A 20,977-nucleotide genomic window follows, 5' to 3' on the forward strand; every position below is an offset into this window, starting at 1 on the left:
ATCTCGGAGATGGGCTTCCTTTTGCTACTTGTGAAGAACTTCTTCTTCTTGGAGTCAAAGTTGACTCCATTCTTGTTGAGCTTCTTCAACATCTTTGTGGTTCTTCTCACCAGGAGGGCAATAGATGCATCATCATCACTTGAAGTTGATGACTCAACTTCAATCTTCTTGGCTTTGCCCTTGTGAGAAGCTTTGAGAGCCAAGTCCTTCTTTTCTTTCTTGGCCGACGAGGAGCCATCTTGAGGGTTCATGTGCATGTACATCTCATGAGCATTGATCTTCCCCAATATGGTAGTTGGTGTAGCGGTGGAAAGATCGCCTTGATGAAGCACGGTTACTATGTGCCCATATTTCTCAATGGGAAGCACACATAGTATCTTCCTTGCTACATCCGCCGTACTCATTTGTGTAAGCCCAAGTCCATTTAGCTCCTCTACAATGACATTCAAGCGGGAATACATTTCATTAACATTTTCTTTAGAAAGCATCTCAAATGTATTAAGCTTGTTCATCACTAGGTCAGCGTTCCTCGCGTTCACTCTTTGTTCCCTCATGGAGCGCACAAAGTTCCTTCCAAAGTTCATTGGCGGTTTTGTGGCTCCGAACGCGGTTGAACACCTCTTTGCAAAGGCCTCTAAAGATGTGGTTTTTGGCCTTTGCATTCCACTTCTCGTTTTCTTGCTCTTGTGGAGTAAGAGCGGTGGCTCTTTCCGGAGGGGCAAACCCTTCGGTCGCGGCTTTTAGGCACTTTGTATCGCATGCCTCAAGGTATGACTCCATTCGTATTTTCCAATACGGGAAGTCATCCCCATCGAACATGGGTGGCGGTCCATCCCCGTTAGACATCTTTCTCTAGGCGGTAAAGCCTAAATAATGAGCACTAGGCTCCGATACCAATTGAAAGGATCAAGATGCCCAAGAGGGGGGTGAATTGGGCTTCTCTAAAAATTTAAGCAACCTATAAGCTCCAATTCAACCCCTTGTGCCTAGTGTGACTTAGAGAGCTACCGGATAAAAAGTTTTGCAACCTAGTTCCAATCCTATTCTAGCATGGCAATTCTAAGAATGTAAAAGCACAAAGTAAATGCTAGAAAGTAAAGGAGTAGTGGAAGAAAATGCTCGGCGATGTTTTGCCGAGGTATCGGAGAGTCGCCACTCTCCACTAGTCCTCGTTGGAGCACCCGCGCAAGGGTCTTGCTCCCCCTTGGTCCGCGCAAGGACCAAGTGCTCTCTACGGGCTGATTCTTCGACACTCCGTCGCGGTGAATCGCCCAAAACCGCTCACAAGCTTGACACGAGCCACCCATAAGAACTCCGGGCGGTCTACGTGCCTCCAATCACCACCGAACCGTCTAGGTGATGGTGATCACCAAGAGTAACAAGCAACGAACTCTCACTTGACCCAAACAAGGCTCTGGAGAGTGGTGGATGCACACTTGACTCTTGGAACTCAATAGAGGAGGATTCTCTCAAGAAATCACTCAAGTCTTAATCCTCTCTAGGCTCTTGCTACTCTCTTGCTCCACAACAAGTTTCTCTGGTGTTCAAATGGGCAAGAGACCTCTCATGGACGAGGTGGAGGAGTATAAATACTATCCACGAAGTCCAAAGGTCGGCCAACCGTTTTCCACTGAAAACGGGGTCACCGGACGCACATTATGTTGCACCGGACGCACTGCACCGAGCGTCCGGTGCTTCATAACGGCTAACTGTACTTCTCTCTGACTAGTCACCGGACGCTAACTTACAGCGTCCGGTGCACCGTCCGGTGCTCGGGGAAACATTACATGTTCCCTGCGCATGGGACCGGACGCTACCCGGTGCGTCCGGTGCTAGCGTCCGGTGCTAGGGGAACTTTACAAGCTCCCCGGGTATGGGACCGGACGCTACCCGGTGCGTCCGGTGCTAGCGTCTGGTGCCTAACCCTAAGCACAGCACTGTCCCAACGGCTAAGGACCTCACCGGACGCACTCACAGAGCGTCCGGTGCCCCTTTGGGCACCCAAACTTCGTCGAAACGCGATCGCTCCAAAACGAAGTTGGTTCCTCTCGATCTAAGGACTATCTCTGAGCTGCCTAGTGCTAGGTTTACCAAGTGTGCACCACACCTAAACCTAAAGCCTTGCCTAAGTCAAGCTACTAGATCAAAGCCCCTCTTAATAGTACGGTGAAAGGAAAACAAAGTCCTAAACTACTCTAAGTGCCCTTGTTCACCATATGGCACTTAGACCTAGTCTAGTCTTGACGATGTCCATCCATCCTTTGAAAACCGAAACGGTTTCCACTATTAAGTAGGCATGTACGTCCCTGTCCATCGAGTACCTATTTACCATGACCTTACCTATGACTTTGCCTCTGCAAAACACACGTTAGTCATAGTAATCAATAATGTCATTAATCACCGAAATCACTAGGGGCCTAGATGCTCTTTCAGCTATTAATAATTAGCTTTTTGGATCCAAACATGTCTAGCTAATAGTTTAGCTAGTTGTTAGTTGAATACCAACTAACAACTATTTTACTAGTGAAAGTGTATTTGCCTCCGTTGTGGGTTTTGGTGCATTGATGACTTCCAAATTAGGGACTAATGAGATCTTATTAAGATATATTGCAGCTTTAGTCTCATGAAAGATTTAAAGTGATGTTTTGGATGAAAATGGTGTCCCTCAATTCTTCAAATTTAAAAGGCGGATGAACTCAAACGATCTTCATGCATATTTTTTTTTATGATTTGGAGTTTAGGTTTGTTGTACTATAAAGAAGGATGAAATTTAGATGGCCTAAGGAAGAAAGAGTGCTCAAGTATAAAATTAAAATCAAAAGAAAGACACTCTAACACTTCACGAATGCTTAGAAGTAGTTTTTGTGACTTTGTTCATCGGAAGTCCCGACGTGTCCCGAAAGTTCTAGGAATCAGGAGTTCTGGCAACTATAGGTAGTCCCGGCACTTGCAGACTTAGCCGCCAGCTCGCTTGACCTATGCAGTGCGTCGGAACTCCTGATGTTCGTCAGAAGTCCCGACTGCTAGAAGTCTCGGCTGATGTTGGTAGTTTTAGCGTTGGCTGTGTTCATTCCCTTTGATCACACAGTTGACTGTTCATTTTTATAAGTGTCGGGAAATTCCGATAGTCTAGGTTGCAACTTCCGATGCAAATCTAAATGATTAGAATTTGCTTAAGAGTATAAATAGCTCTCTTTTCTCTTCTAACCGTGACCCAGAGAGTGAATTGAGTGAGACAATTATCTAAGCAAGCTTGAGCTCTCGATTTCTTCGTCAAGTTGGTTGGATTTACATTTATTACTCTTAGGGCTTTGCCCATAGCCGGCTAGGCGTCGCCCAAGAGCTTCCATCTTATAAAAGAGCCGAAAAGTTTGTAATACTCCTAATTTCTAGTGAAGAACTCAAGTGACCTTTGTGGTTTCCTTGAGAGAGGCAAGGAGGTGGAAGGACTCCGATCTTTGTGGTCACCTCAACAACGAGGACGTAGGAGCTCCTTATGGGGTTGCCAAACTTCGAGATAAATTGTTGTCTTCGTGTGCTTGTTGTTGTTGTTGTTGTTGTTGTTGTTGTTGTTGTTGTATTGTGTGCATCACTTGCTTTTGGTTGTCTCTCTTTCTCCCTTTAGCTATTTCCTAGGGTTTGGACTCGATCTATGGAGTGGTGTCATTTCGACGTCAAGGGAGAGACTCTACATCTTTACCTTACCACTAAGAAGTGGGGTTATAAGCTATCTCATTCACAAAAGTTAATTTCATCACTGATTTAGTAGTTCACGTAGGAGTCAGAACTCCTAGCCAGTTTGCATCATAGTATATCAGAAGTTCTAACAGTTGTGACATTTTAAAATTTAGTTTATGTTATAAAATTTTAGATACGTCTATTCATCCCCTCTAGTTATTGTGAGATCCTTTCAACTAGTTAGACCAAACTAGCTAATAGAAGCTATATTAGCAATAAACTATTAGCCAGCTAAGTATTAGCAGCTAATGGATTCAAATAAGTCAGTGGGGGTAGATTCGCTACCCTCAGCCAAATAAATAAATAAATAAGTATTTCATATATTCGATACTAATTTGTATATTAGTCAGATAATATCGTAGTATTTTTGGCGTTTTATATTTTGAAAAATCTAAACAAATAATTTTTTTTAGGGGAATTTAAACAAATAATTATCCATGAGCTTTCGAGAATGTGTCGCTGGATCGGGAAACAATTGGCGTTCTAGGGCCAGTGGGAGGCCGCAGCATGGGCCGCGCACAATCGTGGGCCCGGAATACCACGGAGATCTCAGGGAAAGAAGAAGGAGAAAAAAAAAAACACAAGAGAAGTGGCGAGAGGAGAGACGGCGGCGACGCCACCGGCAGGGGAGGAAAGGGAAGACGACGATCCGCGAGCGTGGTGCCCGGGCCCGGCCGGCGACGAGATGTGGCGGAGGCGAGTGGGCGCCCTCCTTCTCCAATCCCCACTTGCTTCCTCCTCCTCCTCCTCCACGGCCGCCTCGTCCTGCCAGCGCCTCCGACACCACCTTCTCCCCAGCGAGGTACGCCAGGCTTCCTCCCTCCCCTCGCGCATTCCGTCCAGCGCCTCGTGAGCCTCCTTTTTCCCACGAACCACCCTTATGGTCTTCGGATCTGTGCTGTGCTGTGCTGTGCTGTGCTGCCAGGAACCTCTTGCTCTCAATCGTCGTCTTGCCAGGCTCTTCACGTCCCAGGATGTAAGTTTGTTTGCTCCCCAGTCCCAAACACGGGAAAACTTGCATTGCCATCTGCAGCAGCAGCAGTACCTGGTCCTCGCGTGAGTAGCGGATTCACTGCTGCAATCTCTTCTGTCTCCAGGGAAGTGATGGTGGCGATACCCAGAAGCCCTTTATTGCTTTTGTCTTAGGTATAAACTTTTCCTTTTTGTTTTTTCTATAAGATGGAGCAATATACTCCCACCACTACTTTGCCTTCACTTTTGCCCGTCATACAGAGCGTAAAACCCACCCACAGAATACATTTACTGGACAGAATTCTTACACGATGTCCTCAATCCATGCTATTTCAAGTTTGATAGCAGGTGATTCAGTGCTTTTTAGTCACATGGTTTACCAATCGATTCGTGCCTGTAGGGGGTCCTGGGAGTGGGAAAGGAACTCAGTGCACCAAGATTGCTTCGGATTTTGGATTCGCCCATTTGAGCGCTGGCGATCTTCTCCGGCACGAAATAGCATCTGGCAGCGAGAAAGGGTATTACCATCTTGTTATATGATCTCCTGTTAATCCAATCCTTTGATTGTGCCTGCCCCGTGCGAAGGGTTTCAGTGCATTGCTGCTTCATCGTTGCACTTCAGGGAGTTGATCCTAGACATCATAAAGGAAGGCAGGATTGTCCCGTCTGAGATAACTGTGGAACTCATAAGGAAAGCGATGGAAACGAAAAATGCTAAAAGGGTTCTTATCGACGGCTTCCCAAGGTGTGAGGAAAACAGAATCGCCTTCGAAAAAATTGTAAGTTCTCAATTCGATTTTGGCCACTGCATTGCATTGGTAGTTGAGGATTCCCTACTAACTGACCTTGTTGATTAACAAATACAAACTCCACGTGGTTTTTCACTTCTGAATGAATTTTGTTTTGACAATACTGCATATGGATGAACCTTTCTAACTGAATTGGATCATTTAAGCACAAGTAGTTTTGACATTGGTATTATTTAAGCAGACATGTTTTTTACTGTTCTGCAGCAGTATGCATGTGTGCCTAGATCTCTATTACTACTAGTTACTAGTAAGTCATATGCAGTAAGTGGATAATTACAATCGTATGAATCACTTTGAGGATGATCCACTCTGTTAGAGGACTAACATCAGTTTTTGCTGTTGTGGTGTGGCTAGCTATTAAGAAGACTAGAATGCCAACTGAACTATGCTTACTGTTTTCCTCCAAAAGTAGTAGTAATCTAAATGAATAGTCCATCATGCCTGTTCTGAAATATCAATCTACTACTTACCTAAATATTTCAGGTTGGAACAGAACCAGACATTGTGATTTTCTTTGACTGTCCTGAGGATGAGATGGTTAAACGCCTTCTAGGCCGTAACCAGGTTTGATGCCAGACTGATATTTACTCAAAGAATGTAGGACTTTTCTACAGTATAGTGTAAGGATCAGTGAATCACATTCCCTTGTTTGGAATAGAGTTCTATTCATGTAATACAAGAAAAGAAAACCAACTTATTTATTCAGTAACCTAAGGGCTAAGGCACATAAACTAAATTACATGTTGATGATTGATATAGTAAATGTAGGATTGTGCATTGGGGGCTCTCAAAAGTACAACTGGAAGATTGAATCTACTGAAGTTTACTCTTATGACCCCTTTCTCTTTTTCTTTTCCTGTTATTTTATCATTTTCTCATGTGCCTTTTAGGGGAGAGTTGATGATAACATTGAGACAATCAAGAAGCGTCTAAAAGTGTTTGAAAGTTTGAATCTTCCTGTCGTTGACTACTACTCTTCAAGGGGAAAAGTTCACAAGGTAAGTAAACAGTTTTGTTCTGCTTACAACTATCTGAGCTGGGCAAACTCTATGTTTTCGTTACATTGTCTTACTTTTGCTGCAAAGTTGAATGATAAATCTTCTTTGTATTACTATAAAACATCCATTTGTATCCCTGAACTTGCCTAATCTCAATTTGTGCATAGCAAAGTATTAATGGTGTCAAAACTCAAAACTCAAAGATGAACAGATATGATGCAGTTTCCTTGTTTAGCTTATTCTTGCTGTATAACCCCTACATCATATTCTTTAGTGGGAGAGAATTAAAATCTACTGATTGGTTTGATATTAGATGGGCAGCTATATTATGATCATCCGGGAACATGGCTTCATGCATTAAGTGGTTAATTGCTACAGATGGGAGAACCAGGGATATGTTTAGTAGAATGTTTTTCACTGTATGTCAACTCAAGGACCTAGGATTTCTAAGATTAAATTGTTCAATTACGTGCAGATAAATGCCACGGGTACTGCAGACGAAATATTTGAAGCTGTCCGCAGGCTGTTTTCTTCCTTAAGGTAAATCTCAGTGCATGGCATGTGAAATTTCTGAGAGAGTAACGATAGATTTTAGAAATTATTATTCTGTATTTATTCTCTTGGAGTTATATCTGCTAGAGTTAGTGAACTCTTAGTGGCTCTCCTGGAGTAGCTTCATTTTTTGTTTGACATGACTGCTTGCAGATTATTCTCTAGTAGCACCAAACTATCTTTGTATATATATTGGAAGTTGTCATGTATGATAGTGAATGGGAAGTGATAGCAACTTGTTTCATAGTACCAGCTTCTCACTTGTAAGCTTGTTGTAACTATGGGGGTCATCAGCTAGGCAAGTCATTTGCTGCAAGTGAAAACTTGACTATTATGATTGTGTCCTTTGGTGTTCATGGCTGGTTCACAAGAAAGAAAGTCCTAATCGCAAGCAAAATGAAGAAATACTGTTTTTCTTGTGGTAGCAGCATAAGATAAGGATGGAGTGGGATGTATTTTGTCCTTTTGTTGACTTATTGAACTTATTATTATGCTTGCAGCCATTTAGTTGACCAGATGGTATGGTATATGCAGGCCCTGACTTTGTTAATGCTATGAATGAAAGGTGTATCTTGCGCATGAATTTTGAACATGCAGGCCAAAGAGAACTATAATAAGTGTAACAGTTTTGATCTTCCACATATGTTAGACCATGTACATTAACAACAGGTATTTGCACTCTCTGCAGGTTATGATGAGGCTAGCGTCTTCGAGGGAACCTGAGGATTTGTCTCTTCCAGGCTCTTGCATTTTCATCAGAAAAAAAATAAGACACTACACATTTTGTTCAGGATCCACGGAGTTATGTATCAATGTATGTGCCCCTCAGCACATTAACATCTTGGCATGGTAACTGTACATATATATTCCCAATAATGAATCATGAATGTGAACCATGGGATATTTCTGAAAAGCTGAACCCAAAGTTATACTAGTTGACAAAGTTCTGCTGGTGGCCTGTAACAAATTTCCCTGGTTATTGTGTCGACATGGTTCCTCTGAAACAGGAGGAAGTTGAAGTGGCCTCGATTCACCATTCATTCATTCACAGCTGAGTCAATAGCTATGTCATTGACTAAATGTTGTTTTTTTTATTTTTTTTAAAGAACGAGGCCTGGCGGCATGAATTGAGGAAACTGAATGCCAGTCTTGTGGCTGGTTATCTATGCTATGTGTTTGACATGGAACCAGTCATTGATCGATTATGAGTGTACTGGGTGCGGTGGCCGGCCGGTCTACTTTGATTACTTCAGAGAAATCAGAAAGTTTTGCAGGCAGGCAGTCTGCTAAATTTTAAGGGGTTGCTAGGTTCCTGGGCGGCAGGGGGATGTTATTTTTACATCATATATACAGGATGGAGTTTGGAAGCATTTTGTAATTTTGTATCCAAATTTTGTCTTGCTGCAGCCGGCGTGCATATGATATGTGTGTATCTGTCAGCTGTGAAATGAATCCGAAAGTGATTGACGCTTGTGGTGAGGAAATAATGGTGGAAGGCCGGCGCTTCCACGCAAACTCTGAAAGGAACACAAAGGGGTTGGGTAGGCATCTTGTGAGAGTGAGCAACTCCATCCGCGTCCATTCTTGTTTCTTTTTGTTGACTTTTGCGCTGCCATTTCGATCTGATCGGGTTAACCTCTGCTTTCTAATTTCCAGCGGACTGAGAGTCGGCAGCATTTGTTTAAAGGTACTACCTCTGTCACAAAAGAATGTAATTTTTGTTTTTGTAAGAAGTCATAGTTTAAACTTTGATTAAATTTATATAAAAAGATATTAACATTCATGATACAAAACAAGTACCATTAGATTAGTAATAGAATGTATTTCTATAATAAATTTATTTAGAAATATAAATGCTAATATTATTTACTACTCCCTCCGTTCCAAATTATAAGTCATTCCAAAAATCTTGGAGAGTCAAAGCATTTTCAAGTTTGACCAGAAATATAGAGAGAAATATAAAGATTTATGTTAAAATAGGTACACTATAAAAATATAACTAACAAAGAATCTAATGATACTGTGGTACCAAAAATATTATTATTTTGCTATATAAATTTGGCCAAACTTTAAAAACTTTGACTCTCCAAGATTCTTGTAATGACTTATAATTTGGGACGGAGGGAGTATTAACTTGATCAAAGTTGAGCTAGTTTGACCGGTATGGATCCCTAAATTACATTTGTTTATTGACGGAGGGAGCAAGTAGGGATGATTTTAGCTGGAGCCTGAAGATTGGAGATAACAAGACGGACGACGACGCATCACAAGCAAACAAGGGAGTATCAATGCTTGTGCCGGAGACCACGAATGCAGAGACGCCTCCAAAACTGCTCATGTCACGTCTGCTGCTGCTTGCTGCTGCTGGCTTCTTGTTCGCAGATAAGAGGATCTGTGTTGTATAGGAGTATCCATCTATGTTTTCACTGTGCTCCACAACGTACGTGAAAATCCAGAGCAAAATCAGGCTACGTGTCCTGTTGGTGAATGACAAATGGGACTCGATGACCTCGAGCTACATGATGAGTCACCGTCTACCGAGCAATATATAGCAATGGGTATAAACATAGTACGAGATTAGCTTAGCGAACTTTATAGCACTGGCGATCTATTAGAAAACTTTATTTTTTTTTACGTCTGTAAAAGCAGGCTGACGCCAATGTTTACGTACTAACTATATGCAAATTTTATATAGTACCTTTATATGTTTATAATATATAAACATCTTTCCTTTTACAATGAGCTTCAGTTAGTTTCTTCTTGTGTCAATTATTTGTCAAAATCTGTTCGCAATTTAGCTGATGCTGCTGCTGATAATGAAATGTTGTAAGAGAAAACACTACGCTGAAAAAACAGGGCGCATATTATGGACAATAATTGCCCCAATTAAGCACCATAGATATACACGTGAGCTGAGACAATGTCAATTCCGGACTCGAGACATAGGGCACATCATACATGTTGTCAATGCAACCTTAGCTTGCATAAAAAGATTACTCTAGATAGCTATCTCTCACTAATGAGTGATGACAAATAAAACGTCTCCTAAATATACATTTAATTAGCTGGCTCTTGTCTTGTATTACAGAGAATTAGCGAATGTGATTTACTAGGACGGACAAAGATGCAGTAGCGATCGTGTCCAAACTTCCCAACTGAAGAATCTGAGTGCTGTGTCTTTGAGGTAATCAGCTGGGAATACTTCGATGCTCGTGAATCTTGATGCACATGGGGGGATAAAGCTAGGTTCAGTAATTTATTCATTCACTCACTTGGATAAATAATTGGCAGATTAGGGTGGACTCCACAAATTCTGAATCAAATTTAATTTAATATTTTTGGCCTTAGAAAGCAAGTTTAGGATTTTAGGGAACTATGCCCTCAGATTATAATATGTCCTCCCAACTTTTTGAGCAGTATATCTCATACATTAAAAATAAATTTTGCCAGTAGGAAATAAAATGTGACAAAAAGAAGAAAATTTAACTCTGTTCCACAGTTTTGCAAAATCAAGCATATAGGATTAGTTTTCCGACATATAATTTAGGGACCTGATATACGTTAGATGTTTAGAATATACTCCCTCCGTTCCAAAATATATGTCATTCTCGCTTCCCGATAAGTCAAACACTTTTAACTTTGACCAAATATATTTAAAAGATTATTAATATTTATAATATATAACTAATATCATTAGATAGATTGTTGAATATATTTTCATAATAAACTTATTTGGAGATATAAATATTACATATATTTTCTATAAATCTAGTCAAAGTTGCGAAAAATTGACTCGTACGTATTTCATAGCGACATCTATTTTGAGACGGAGGGAGTATAGGCGATGGGTATCAGCTCTCAGAGCATCTCCAACAGTCTTTGTAAATCTCAGTCTATAAATCATTATTTAGAGAATCATTTCCATAAAAAATGTTTTCTATATTTCTTCACTCTCCAACAGCTTTTTCTATCTCTCTTGCGCACTCTAGAGAGCCATTCTGATCTTCTATCTTTAACTAGCGAAAAATCGAGAATAAAATATGACTATAGTTGCATAACCATTTAGACAAGTTGTTGGAGGGTAATTTTTCACCAAAATCTCTATTAGTAAGGTTTTAGAGAGTCTCTTAGAGTTGCTCTCACATTCACATTCAAAAGCAAGAATGTGTAAACTCATTTCTATACACAACCAGCCCACACTTTCCCTGAACAAACACAACAAATTCAGGCGGTTGACATATACAAAATATGTTAATTCAGGCGGTTGACGTAGGAGTAGTTTTCTGACATTTATTTAATTTATTTATGATATGACAAACATTGTCTATATCCAAAATGCAGTTATAACAAATTAACACGAGATGAAGTAGGAGTATTATATACATATTATAAGTTATTATAGTCGCAGTGACTGCTGCACATCGTCCCTCCAAATGTCACAATGTAGCTTGTTCATCTCCGTCCCCCGAAATCCAAAGAGAAAAGGAACTAAACAGAAATCATCAGGATCCATCTTCTTCTCCTATATATATGCCACCTTCCGCCTTCGCCTTGGTCTCCGTCGTCACTGATCCCATCCGGCCGGCGACGGCCACCGTGACTCCCCTGACCTTTTCCCCCGACCTTCTCCAGAGAAGAGATCAATCAAATCAGATTAACCAATTAGCAGGGAGGGAGGGGAGGCAAGGCAAGGCAAGGCAATGGCCACGACGACGGAGGTGGAGGGCCCGCCGCCGCCGCCGGCGAAGCGCGGCCTCCTGCGGTACAACTCGCCGCTGGCGCAGGTGTCCCTGCTGGGGCTCATCTGCTTCTGCTGCCCGGGAATGTTCAACGCGCTGTCGGGCCTCGGCGGCGGCGGGCAGGTGGACGCCAGCACCGCCGACAACGCCAACACGGCGCTCTACGCCTTCTTCGCCGTCTTCGGCGTGCTCGGCGGCGCCGCCCACAACCTCCTCGGCCCGCGCGTGACGCTGATGCTGGGCGCGCTCACCTACCCGCTCTACGCCGGCTCCTTCCTCTTCTACAACCACCACCCGCACAAGCAGGCGTTCCCCGTCACGGCCGGCGCGCTGCTCGGCGCCGGCGCGGGCTTCCTCTGGGCGGCGCAGGGCGCCGTGATGACCTCGTACCCGCCGCCCAACCGCCGGGGCACCTACATCTCCCTCTTCTGGTGCCTCTTCAACCTCGGCGGCGTCCTCGGCGGCCTGCTCCCTTTCTCCTTCAACTACAACAGTGGTGACGACCCCAAGAACGTCAACGACAGCACCTACATCGCCTTCATGGCCTTCATGCTCGTCGGCGCCGGGCTCACCGTGCTCGTGCTGCCGCCCGCCAGGATCGTCCGCGACGACGGCACCAAGGCCACCAGGGTCACCTTCTCGTCCCCGGCCACCGAGGGCGTCGAGATCCTCAAGCTCTTCGCCAACTGGAAGATGCTGCTCGTGCTCCCGGCCGCCTGGGCCAGCAACTTCTTCTACACCTACCAGTTCAACAACGTCAACGGCGGACTCTTCACGCTCCGCACCAAGGGACTCAACAACGTCTTCTACTGGGGCGCGCAGATGATCGGCTCCGCCGGAATCGGCTACTTCCTCGACTTCGGATTCGCCAGCCGCAGGAAGAGAGGGCTGGTCGGAGTCGTCGCCGTCGCCGTCCTTGGAACGGCCATTTGGGGAGGGGGTCTGGCGAACCAGCTCAAGTACAGAACTGTGCCGTTGCTCCACCCCATCGATTTCAAGGATGGCCACCGCTACGCCGGACCGTTCCTGCTCTACTTCAGCTACGGCCTGCTGGATGCCATGTTCCAGAGCCTCATCTACTGGATCATCGGTGCCCTCGCCAACGACTCCCAAATCCTCAGCAGGTACATACTACAGTGATAACTCTGCTAATACTGTAGAAATCGCTACTAGCTTAGTTGGGAAATTCTCACACAAGTGATCTTAGTTGGGAAATTGCTCCTCTTCAGTTAATGTTCTTGAGTGATTCAAGATCCTCATCACTGAACAATTCAGGATTGTAGGCACTAATCAAAGATACTAGTTCGGTAGAACAAGACATGTCTGTATAGCGGAGTGAAGTGATCAAATATTTAATTCCCAAGGGATCCGATAGGGCACTCCTCCCAATTTCTTGTTAGTCAATTCAGTAGATCTGGATTGGAGATTCCACTAACTACTAACCATCTGAAGCAAACTATGCTTGCTGCCGTCATAATAGTCAACACTTTGAATTAGGTTGTGTCCTTTTCATATATTAGAGCAACTCCAACACTATCCTAAACTTCACTTGGCAAATTTTGGATTTTGCCAAGTGTAAAACTCAAATGCCAAGTGAAAAAAAGAGGCTTCTCCAACAGGTAGCTATTTTTTTGGCAAATTTGGACTATCTTGTGATTTCTGAAAAAATCAGAGGGACTTTTATGCAAAAGTTGCAATCTATTTAAGGCATGCGTGAGCGAGCGTGGTGCTGGAGCGTGCACGCTGAATGTGTGGGCCCCACCGCGTAGGCAGGATGCCAAGCGCTCCCAACGCTCCCAAATTTGAGCCAGTTGACCCTCTTTTTGCCAAGCATCCTATTTTGTCAAGCGCATATAGGGTAGTGTTGGAGGAGTGTTTTCCATGTTTTGCCAAAAATTAGGATTTGCCAAGTGCATATAGGGTAGTCTTGGAGTTGCTCTAACTGAAGACGTGGAACATCGGACTCTTTTCCTGTAATGAGCCATGTGAATTGAGAATCACAGAAGATATCTCGCTAGGAGTTTATATGAGTGGCCACCTTGCAATATTCTTTAGATGCCAAATTTCATCTTTAAGATAAGATGCTGAAACATGTTAGACAACTTAAGTTCATCTTTAAGATACTGAAACAGAGTTCATGTTAGACAGCTTAAGTTCATCTTTACGATGCCAAATTTCATGTTGCAACATCCTTTTCCCAGCTTAAGTTCATCTTAAGGCAAGATACTAGTAGGTCATCTTTGGTAGCGAAGGACTTCCAACAATCTTTAGAAGATTTGGGGATAGAGATTCTTATCCAGCTTTCCCGCAAAAGATTCTTATTCGACATGCTTTTTTCCCCTTTCGATAAAGTTTAACTTGGGACAGCATTTAGCAGTAAATTAGTATGCTGCTGCCAGGCTGTGTGAAAAGGGGAAAGAAAGAAAGAAAGAAGAGACAAAACAGACAGGTTCTTATGTTTTGTGGATTAATAAACAAACCTCTGTATGGTTGAGTGCAAAACTCTTGCAGAGGCCTGATAAAATTCCTTTATCTAAAAAAGATAAATAAACAAACCTCTTTGTCTGAATCACTCTCTCTCAATTCTTCTGATGGATGGATGCAGGTACGTTGGGTTCTACAAGGGAGTGCAGAGTGCAGGAGCGGCGGTGGCATGGCAAGTGGACAAGCAACACACCCCCCTGATATCCCAGCTGATTGTGAACTGGGGGCTCATGACCATCAGCTACCCATTGCTTGTGCTGCTGGTGTTCCTGGCCGTGAAGGACGAGGACTACTCTGTTTCTTCAGTGGAGGAGGACGGCAAGGAGAAAGATAGTAAGCTGTCAGCACCAACCAGCTTCCACTAAGGATGATAGATCACGATGTTACGGGTTTTTCATCAAAGTTGTAGAAATCAAGAAACAACTGAAGTACCTATGCAAAGAATATTTAGGGTGTGGCGTTTTTATGTATGTGGATTACCTGATGGGGATGACAGTATTCGTTTGGTGATTATTACTATTCTCTCCGTGTTAGATTGAGCATGCTTGCATCTACTCCTTGTCCGTGGTGTAACATATGCCATTTTTGAGCAATGAAAGGTTTATTATATTCCTTGTCCGTGCTGCAGTTCCTAAAATTTATGGGTGTACATCCACAGACATCAGCACTTTGTACAGCATAGAAAACAATAAATAAATGCTAATTCTGACTGCATTAACTAAATCACAAAAACTACCATTATCTCTCCTAACATGCTTGGGCCAGAAATCATCAGGTGTTGTTTATTTCGGCCAGAAATCACATAGGCATTTCTCTTATTAAAAAATTTATGCAAAATATCATTTCTTTTGTCGTAGCTTGGTTTATTAATAATTTTTTTCAAGAATAACTTAAATTTGACTATGTTTGTACAATCTTTTTTAATAAGATGAGGATCAAACTTGGGGTAAAAAAAGTCAAATGGAGTGAGTATACTACACAAGAGAGTTGTAGGTTATTCACTCTCTTTACGTAGGACAACTCCTGAAGTATAATTTGTTTCATTTGATAAAGCATGGAGATGGACTTCATAGGAAAACGGCAGTTGATGAACAACTTTGTGGATTTTTGAAGACAACTTTTTTTTTTATCAAAATGATTAATACAGATTTAGATCAACAAATATGGATATTAACAATGTATGATTCTTTTTGGCATCAAGAAAAAGTTTCAAATTAAAATTTCATGAATTACGCAGAGCTGTACTTTATTGAGGTCTACATTTTTTCAATAAATTTCATATCTATCGACATAAAAGGTACGAGACTCTTAAAGAAGGGTTGCATAGTAAAAGAAAATTCCACCAACAATTAGATGTAAAGGAAATTTGGGCAATCGAATCCATGGAATTTAAATCCTGCCACTTTGATCTATGATAGTAGTATACTTTTGTAAACTTTTATTTCTATATTGGAACACTTATTTTTGCAAAACATATTTAATAAAAATACAAAAAAGGTAAAGATAATCTGGCATATACCTGGGCCTGATCTGCTGAAATGGCACACTGGGCCTAGGTATGATGCAGCCCAAACTGGGGATATAAAAGTATTTGTGGACCGTACTGTTTTGTTGGGATTTTCTTTTACAAAGTTAGAAACAGTTTCAAACAAAAATTTCATGAATTATAGAGCTGTTCTTTATTGAGGTCTACAATTTTTCATATAAATCTCATATCTATCTATCGACATAAAAGGTATGAGAATTTTAAAGAAAGGCTGCATAGCAAAAGAAAATTCCACCAACAATTGGCTGCAAAGGAAATTTTGCCAATCGAATCTGTGGAACTTAAATCCTGCCACTTTGATCCGTGATAGCAGTATACTTTTGTAAATTTTTATTTTTTATTCGAACACTTATTTTTGTAAAACTGATTTAATAAAAATACAAAAAGTAAAAAAATCTGGCATATACGTGGGCCTAATCTGTTGAAATGGCACACTGGGCCGAAGTGCGATGCAGCCCAAACTGAGGATATCAAAGTATTTGTGGATATGAACCGTACTAGAGAGAAAACAGCCTTATTGGATTCATTTTTTCTTAAATCACTGTTTTTGTTGGGATTTTTTTTTACAAAGTTAAGAACAGTTTAAATAATTTTTTTTTGTCAATTGAATCTGTGGAATTTAAATCCTGCCACTTTGATCCATGATAGTATTATACTTTTCTAAATTTTTATTTCTTTATTATCCGTGGAATCCCATTCCCTTGTTTGGGCTTTGGAATAGACTTTTATTCATATAATGTAAGAAAAGAAAAACCAAATTCTTTATTCAGTAATCGAAGGCGCATAAACTAAATTACATATTAATGATTGCTAAAGTACAGGTAGGATTGTGCATTGGGAGCTCTCAAAAGTACAACACGAAGATTACAAATCCAATAATACCTATCAGAATCTACAGAAGTTTACTCTTATCTTGATCCCTTTCTCTTTTTTTCCTGTTATTTTATCATTTTCTCATGTGCCTTTTAGGGGAGAGTTGATGATAACATTGAGACAATCAAGAAGCTTCTAAAAGTGTTGGAAAGTTTGAATATTCCTGTCGTTGAGTAGTACTCTTCAAGGGGAAAAGTGCACAAGGTAAGTTCTGTTTTGCTCACAACTATCTGAGCAGGACAAACTTTGTATCTTTTCGGTACATTGTGTTGCTTACTTTTGTGGAAAAGTTGAATGATAAAGCTTTTTGTCTAGTCTCAATTTGTGCATTCAAGTTCAAGAAGAAGAATTTGATTAGCAAAGTATAAATCAAAACTCAAATATAAACAGATCTGATGCAGTTTCCTTGTTTAGCTTATTATTGCTGTACATCCTATTCTTTTGGGAGATAATTAAAATCTACTGATTGGTTTGATATTAGATGGGCAGCTATATTATGATCATCCGGGAACATGGCTTACACGCATTAAATGGTTAATTGCTACAAATGGGATATATTTAGTAGAATGTTTTCCACACTGTATGTCAACTCAAGGATCTAGGATTTCTAATATTAAAATTGTTCAATTGCTTGCAGATAAATGCCACGGGCACTGCAGATGAAATATTTGAAGCAGTCCGCAGGCTGTTTTCTTAAGGTAAATCTTAGTGCTTGGCATGTCAAATTTCTTAGATCAATGATATATTTTAGAAATTTTTATTCTGTATTTCTTCCCCCCGGAGTTATATCTGCTAGAGTTAGTGAACGGTCGTTAGTGGTTCATTCTCCTGGAGGAGCTTCATTTTTGTTTGATATATGTCTGGTTGCAGATTACGGAATGTGATGTATTTTGTCTTTTGTGGACTCATTAAACTTATGCTTAAATGTACCCATTTTGTTGACTAGATGATATTGTATGCAGGCCCTGACTTTGTTAATGCTATGAATGAAAGGCTGTAATATATTTCACTGAGTCTATTATAGCTTACGCATGAATTCTGGACATGCAGGCCAAAGAGAATTTTAATTGGTGTTAGTTTGGATCTTCCGCTCATGTTAGACCATGACCATTAACAACAGATATCTGCACTACCTGCAGAGGCTAGCGTCTTCCAGGGAACCTGAGATTTGTCTCTTCCACGACTTTTCATTTTCACAAGAAAAAACCCCTACACATTTCGATCAGGATCCACGGAGTTGTGAATCGATGTATGTGTCCCTCAGTACATTAACATCTTGTCATTGTATGTATATGCCCAAAAATGAATGTGAACCATGTATGCATGGTTATTTCTGAAAATGCTGAACCCGAAGTTATAGTTGACAAAATTCTGCTGTTGGCCTGTGACAAATTTCCCTGATTTTTGTGGAGGCATGAATTCAGGAAACTGAATGCCAGTCTTGTGCCTGATTCATGTCATGCTGAACCCGTCACTGATTGATTCTGAGTCTACTGGGCGCCGTGGATGGCCTGTCTACTTTGATTACTTCAGAGAAATCAGAAAGCTTTGCAGGCAGCATGCTAAATAAATTTTAAGGGGTTGCTAGGTTCCCAGGCGGCAGGGAATGTTATTTTATAGAATATATGGGACAGAGTTTGAAAGCAATTTGTAATTTTGTATCCAAATTTTGTCTTGCTGCAGCCGGCGTGCATATGATACATGTGTGTCTGTCAGCTGAATTAGGACTGAATCCGAAAGTGATTGACGCTTTGTGGTGAGGAAAGGTAGAAAAGGCCGGGCGCTGCCACGCAAACAATGAAAGTAACCAACGGCCGTTAAAGGGCTACAAATCTCTGGTTGGAAAATCTCTTCAGTCCCAGTTTCCTAAATGGGTCTGCAAATCTAGGACTAACGGCCCCCGCCCCCCTGCGTCTAGAGGCGGGCACATTTAATTTGCTCCCAGTTAGTGTTACCGAGGATAAAAGATATTTTTTTTCATCCTTTTATTTTATATTTTTTCTTCAATTCATTTTTTGTTTCTATTATTTTTCCGTATACTTACTCTCCATACGTATAAGTTTTTGTTGGTGTTTGATGATCAGCAACTCATCACAGGTTATCCGGGTCGATGATTGGTGTGCTCCGACATATACACAACCGATGATAAACGCAGAGACATACTGATTTACGCCACCCAACATCCAATTAGGTGTGTTGCCTTGTTCGATTGTTGTGTATGATGTGTTTATACATAGTATCTACATCTTCACATCACTGCCGGTTCAAAAACCCTTTTCACTACCAGATTACACAGTTTGCATCTACATCTTCACATCTTCTCATGGCACCAGCGGCAAAGCATCCGCCCAAACACGAGGACCATCGATGCGGCAAAGCATCCATGGATGAGGGCCGATCCATGTGCAGCATCTCGGAGTCATCCTCAGAGTGTACTCCTCTGAGTCACTAAGGACACAATGCCCTCAGACCACAGACAAAGAGCACTCCCAAGTCACCCTCTGAGTACTCCTCCGAGTCACTGAGGGCCATGACCACGGACGAGGAGCACAAACATGAAGACCAAGGCATGCGGCGACGACAACTCCACATCCGCCCAAGCAAGACAAGCAACACTAACACCGACAACAAAGCATCTACACAAGAAACACTAGCGGCAAAGCATTCGCCCAAGCACCAAGCAACGACTACGACTACAACAACACCAACTGGACCAACCAAGTGAGGAGAAACATGAAGCATAATTAGGAGCAGAGCAGTGACCGTAGCGACCATATAGGGAGTGAGCGACGAGCTATGGAGGATTCTTCAGCGACGCCTTCAGAAAGGAGTTGACGCTCAAGATGCCAATGTCGCTGGCCTTAGAGGCTTCTAAGATGAGACTTTCACCTAGAATTTGGTGAAGCTAGCGAAGGGCACGAGGTCTAGAAAATGACACCTCTAAGTGGCGCCAAAGGCATCACAGCCGTTCACCTGGCAGAGCCAGGCTGAGCTTTTGCCCTGACCTTGTGCAACCTGCCAAGCACCGCCACACCGTCCTAGCACTCTAGACTGTAGACCTCCTAGGGAGGGAGCCTAGCTACGCCGTCGTCACCAAGCGGGCTCCTGGCCAACAGGACAAACCCCGTCGACCAAGACACACTACTAGGCCAGGGAGGCGCTGACCACCATACTCGGGCACCAGGCCATGGGGGCGCGACCACATGCTCGCCTAGGCCACCCCAACATATGGCCACGCCGTTCGGCTGCCCCGCCCTGGTCTCCAACACTGGAGAGGGGGGCGTCTACCACGGAGCCTGGCAGCCGGAAGCCACCAGACAGGAAGTAGGCGCCCCTCCTGTCGGAGCACAGGACCATGCCAGCTGCCACCGCAGAGAGGGGCGGTGGGCTGGCTGTGCGCCAACTTTAGGGCCCAAGGGACTAGATCTGGCCAGCCAACACCCATCTCGGTCGCCGGAGGGCCACAATGGCGCTTGCCCACCATGGCCACCGTCCGAACACCGTCTGGCTAGCCCCGGCCTGCCGCATGAGGAAGGGGCGAGGAAGGGTTAGGTGGATGGCAGATTCGGCCCGTAGAGGCTCGGATCTGGCCAAACGCCACTGTCCACCGCTGTGGTCGCCACCGGAGTTGAGGTGGAGAGGGGTCCGACACGATTAGGTGGTGGGAGAGGAGAGGAGTTGCAGACGAGGCACCTTGTTGGGAGCCCGCCACCACGGGAAGGGCAGCGACGACGGCCGGAGGAGGCCTGGGAGGGAGCGAAGTTCGGCGGCAGCGGTGGCGCCTCCCGAGTCGCCTAACGTGGGCGCTCGGGAGGGATTAGGCAGAGGTTTCACACAACTTTCGGGACACACTGAATATATATCACGATGACGGCTTGGGCACCGTTAGTGGCGGTGGATTTGGCGCGCAAAGAACGCCCGCTCACGAAACCAGAGTGTTTGGGGGCATGGCCACTGGGGGCATGGGTCATCGGGGCGTGGTTGCATAGGGCGAGGCCACCTGGGTGGGAGGCCGCATGGGCTCGCTGTTGCCTAGGTAGGCACGTAGGCGTGGCCACCTGGTTTGACCATGCATGGGCTAGCGCGCAGCCCGTTGTCGTGGGCTTGGCGCAGGGCGCCGAGATGCTGTTTGGTGGCCATGGGAAGAAGATGCGCACAACCACAGAATGAGACGAGAAAAAAAATATTAGAGGAAAAGAGAAGAAGAGGGTAGTATAGTCATTTTATTCATTTGACGCACCAAGTAAAGCTGTTTTGCAGGTAAAA

The 20,977-nt window shown here is 43.1% G+C and overlaps 2 protein-coding genes across 2 annotated transcripts; both read left to right on the forward strand.

The window, feature by feature from the left end:
• Positions 4,234–8,012, forward strand: LOC8056954 (UMP-CMP kinase 2). Its single transcript, XM_002445967.2, has 9 exons — positions 4,234–4,540; positions 4,664–4,714; positions 4,836–4,884; positions 5,111–5,228; positions 5,333–5,489; positions 6,003–6,083; positions 6,410–6,517; positions 6,993–7,057; positions 7,758–8,012. The coding sequence occupies exons 1-9, from the start codon at positions 4,424–4,426 to the stop codon at positions 7,762–7,764; spliced, it is 753 nt and encodes a 250-aa protein (XP_002446012.1). The 5' UTR covers positions 4,234–4,423; the 3' UTR covers positions 7,765–8,012.
• On the forward strand, positions 11,495–14,905 carry LOC8056955 (UNC93-like protein 1). The gene is made up of 2 exons (XM_021464033.1): positions 11,495–12,932; positions 14,414–14,905. Exons 1-2 carry the CDS (start codon positions 11,770–11,772, stop codon positions 14,655–14,657), a joined length of 1,407 nt encoding a protein of 468 aa, XP_021319708.1. The 5' UTR covers positions 11,495–11,769; the 3' UTR covers positions 14,658–14,905.

This window comes from Sorghum bicolor, chromosome 6 (assembly GCF_000003195.3).
Source record: "Sorghum bicolor cultivar BTx623 chromosome 6, Sorghum_bicolor_NCBIv3, whole genome shotgun sequence".
Taxonomy (NCBI): domain Eukaryota; kingdom Viridiplantae; phylum Streptophyta; class Magnoliopsida; order Poales; family Poaceae; genus Sorghum; species Sorghum bicolor.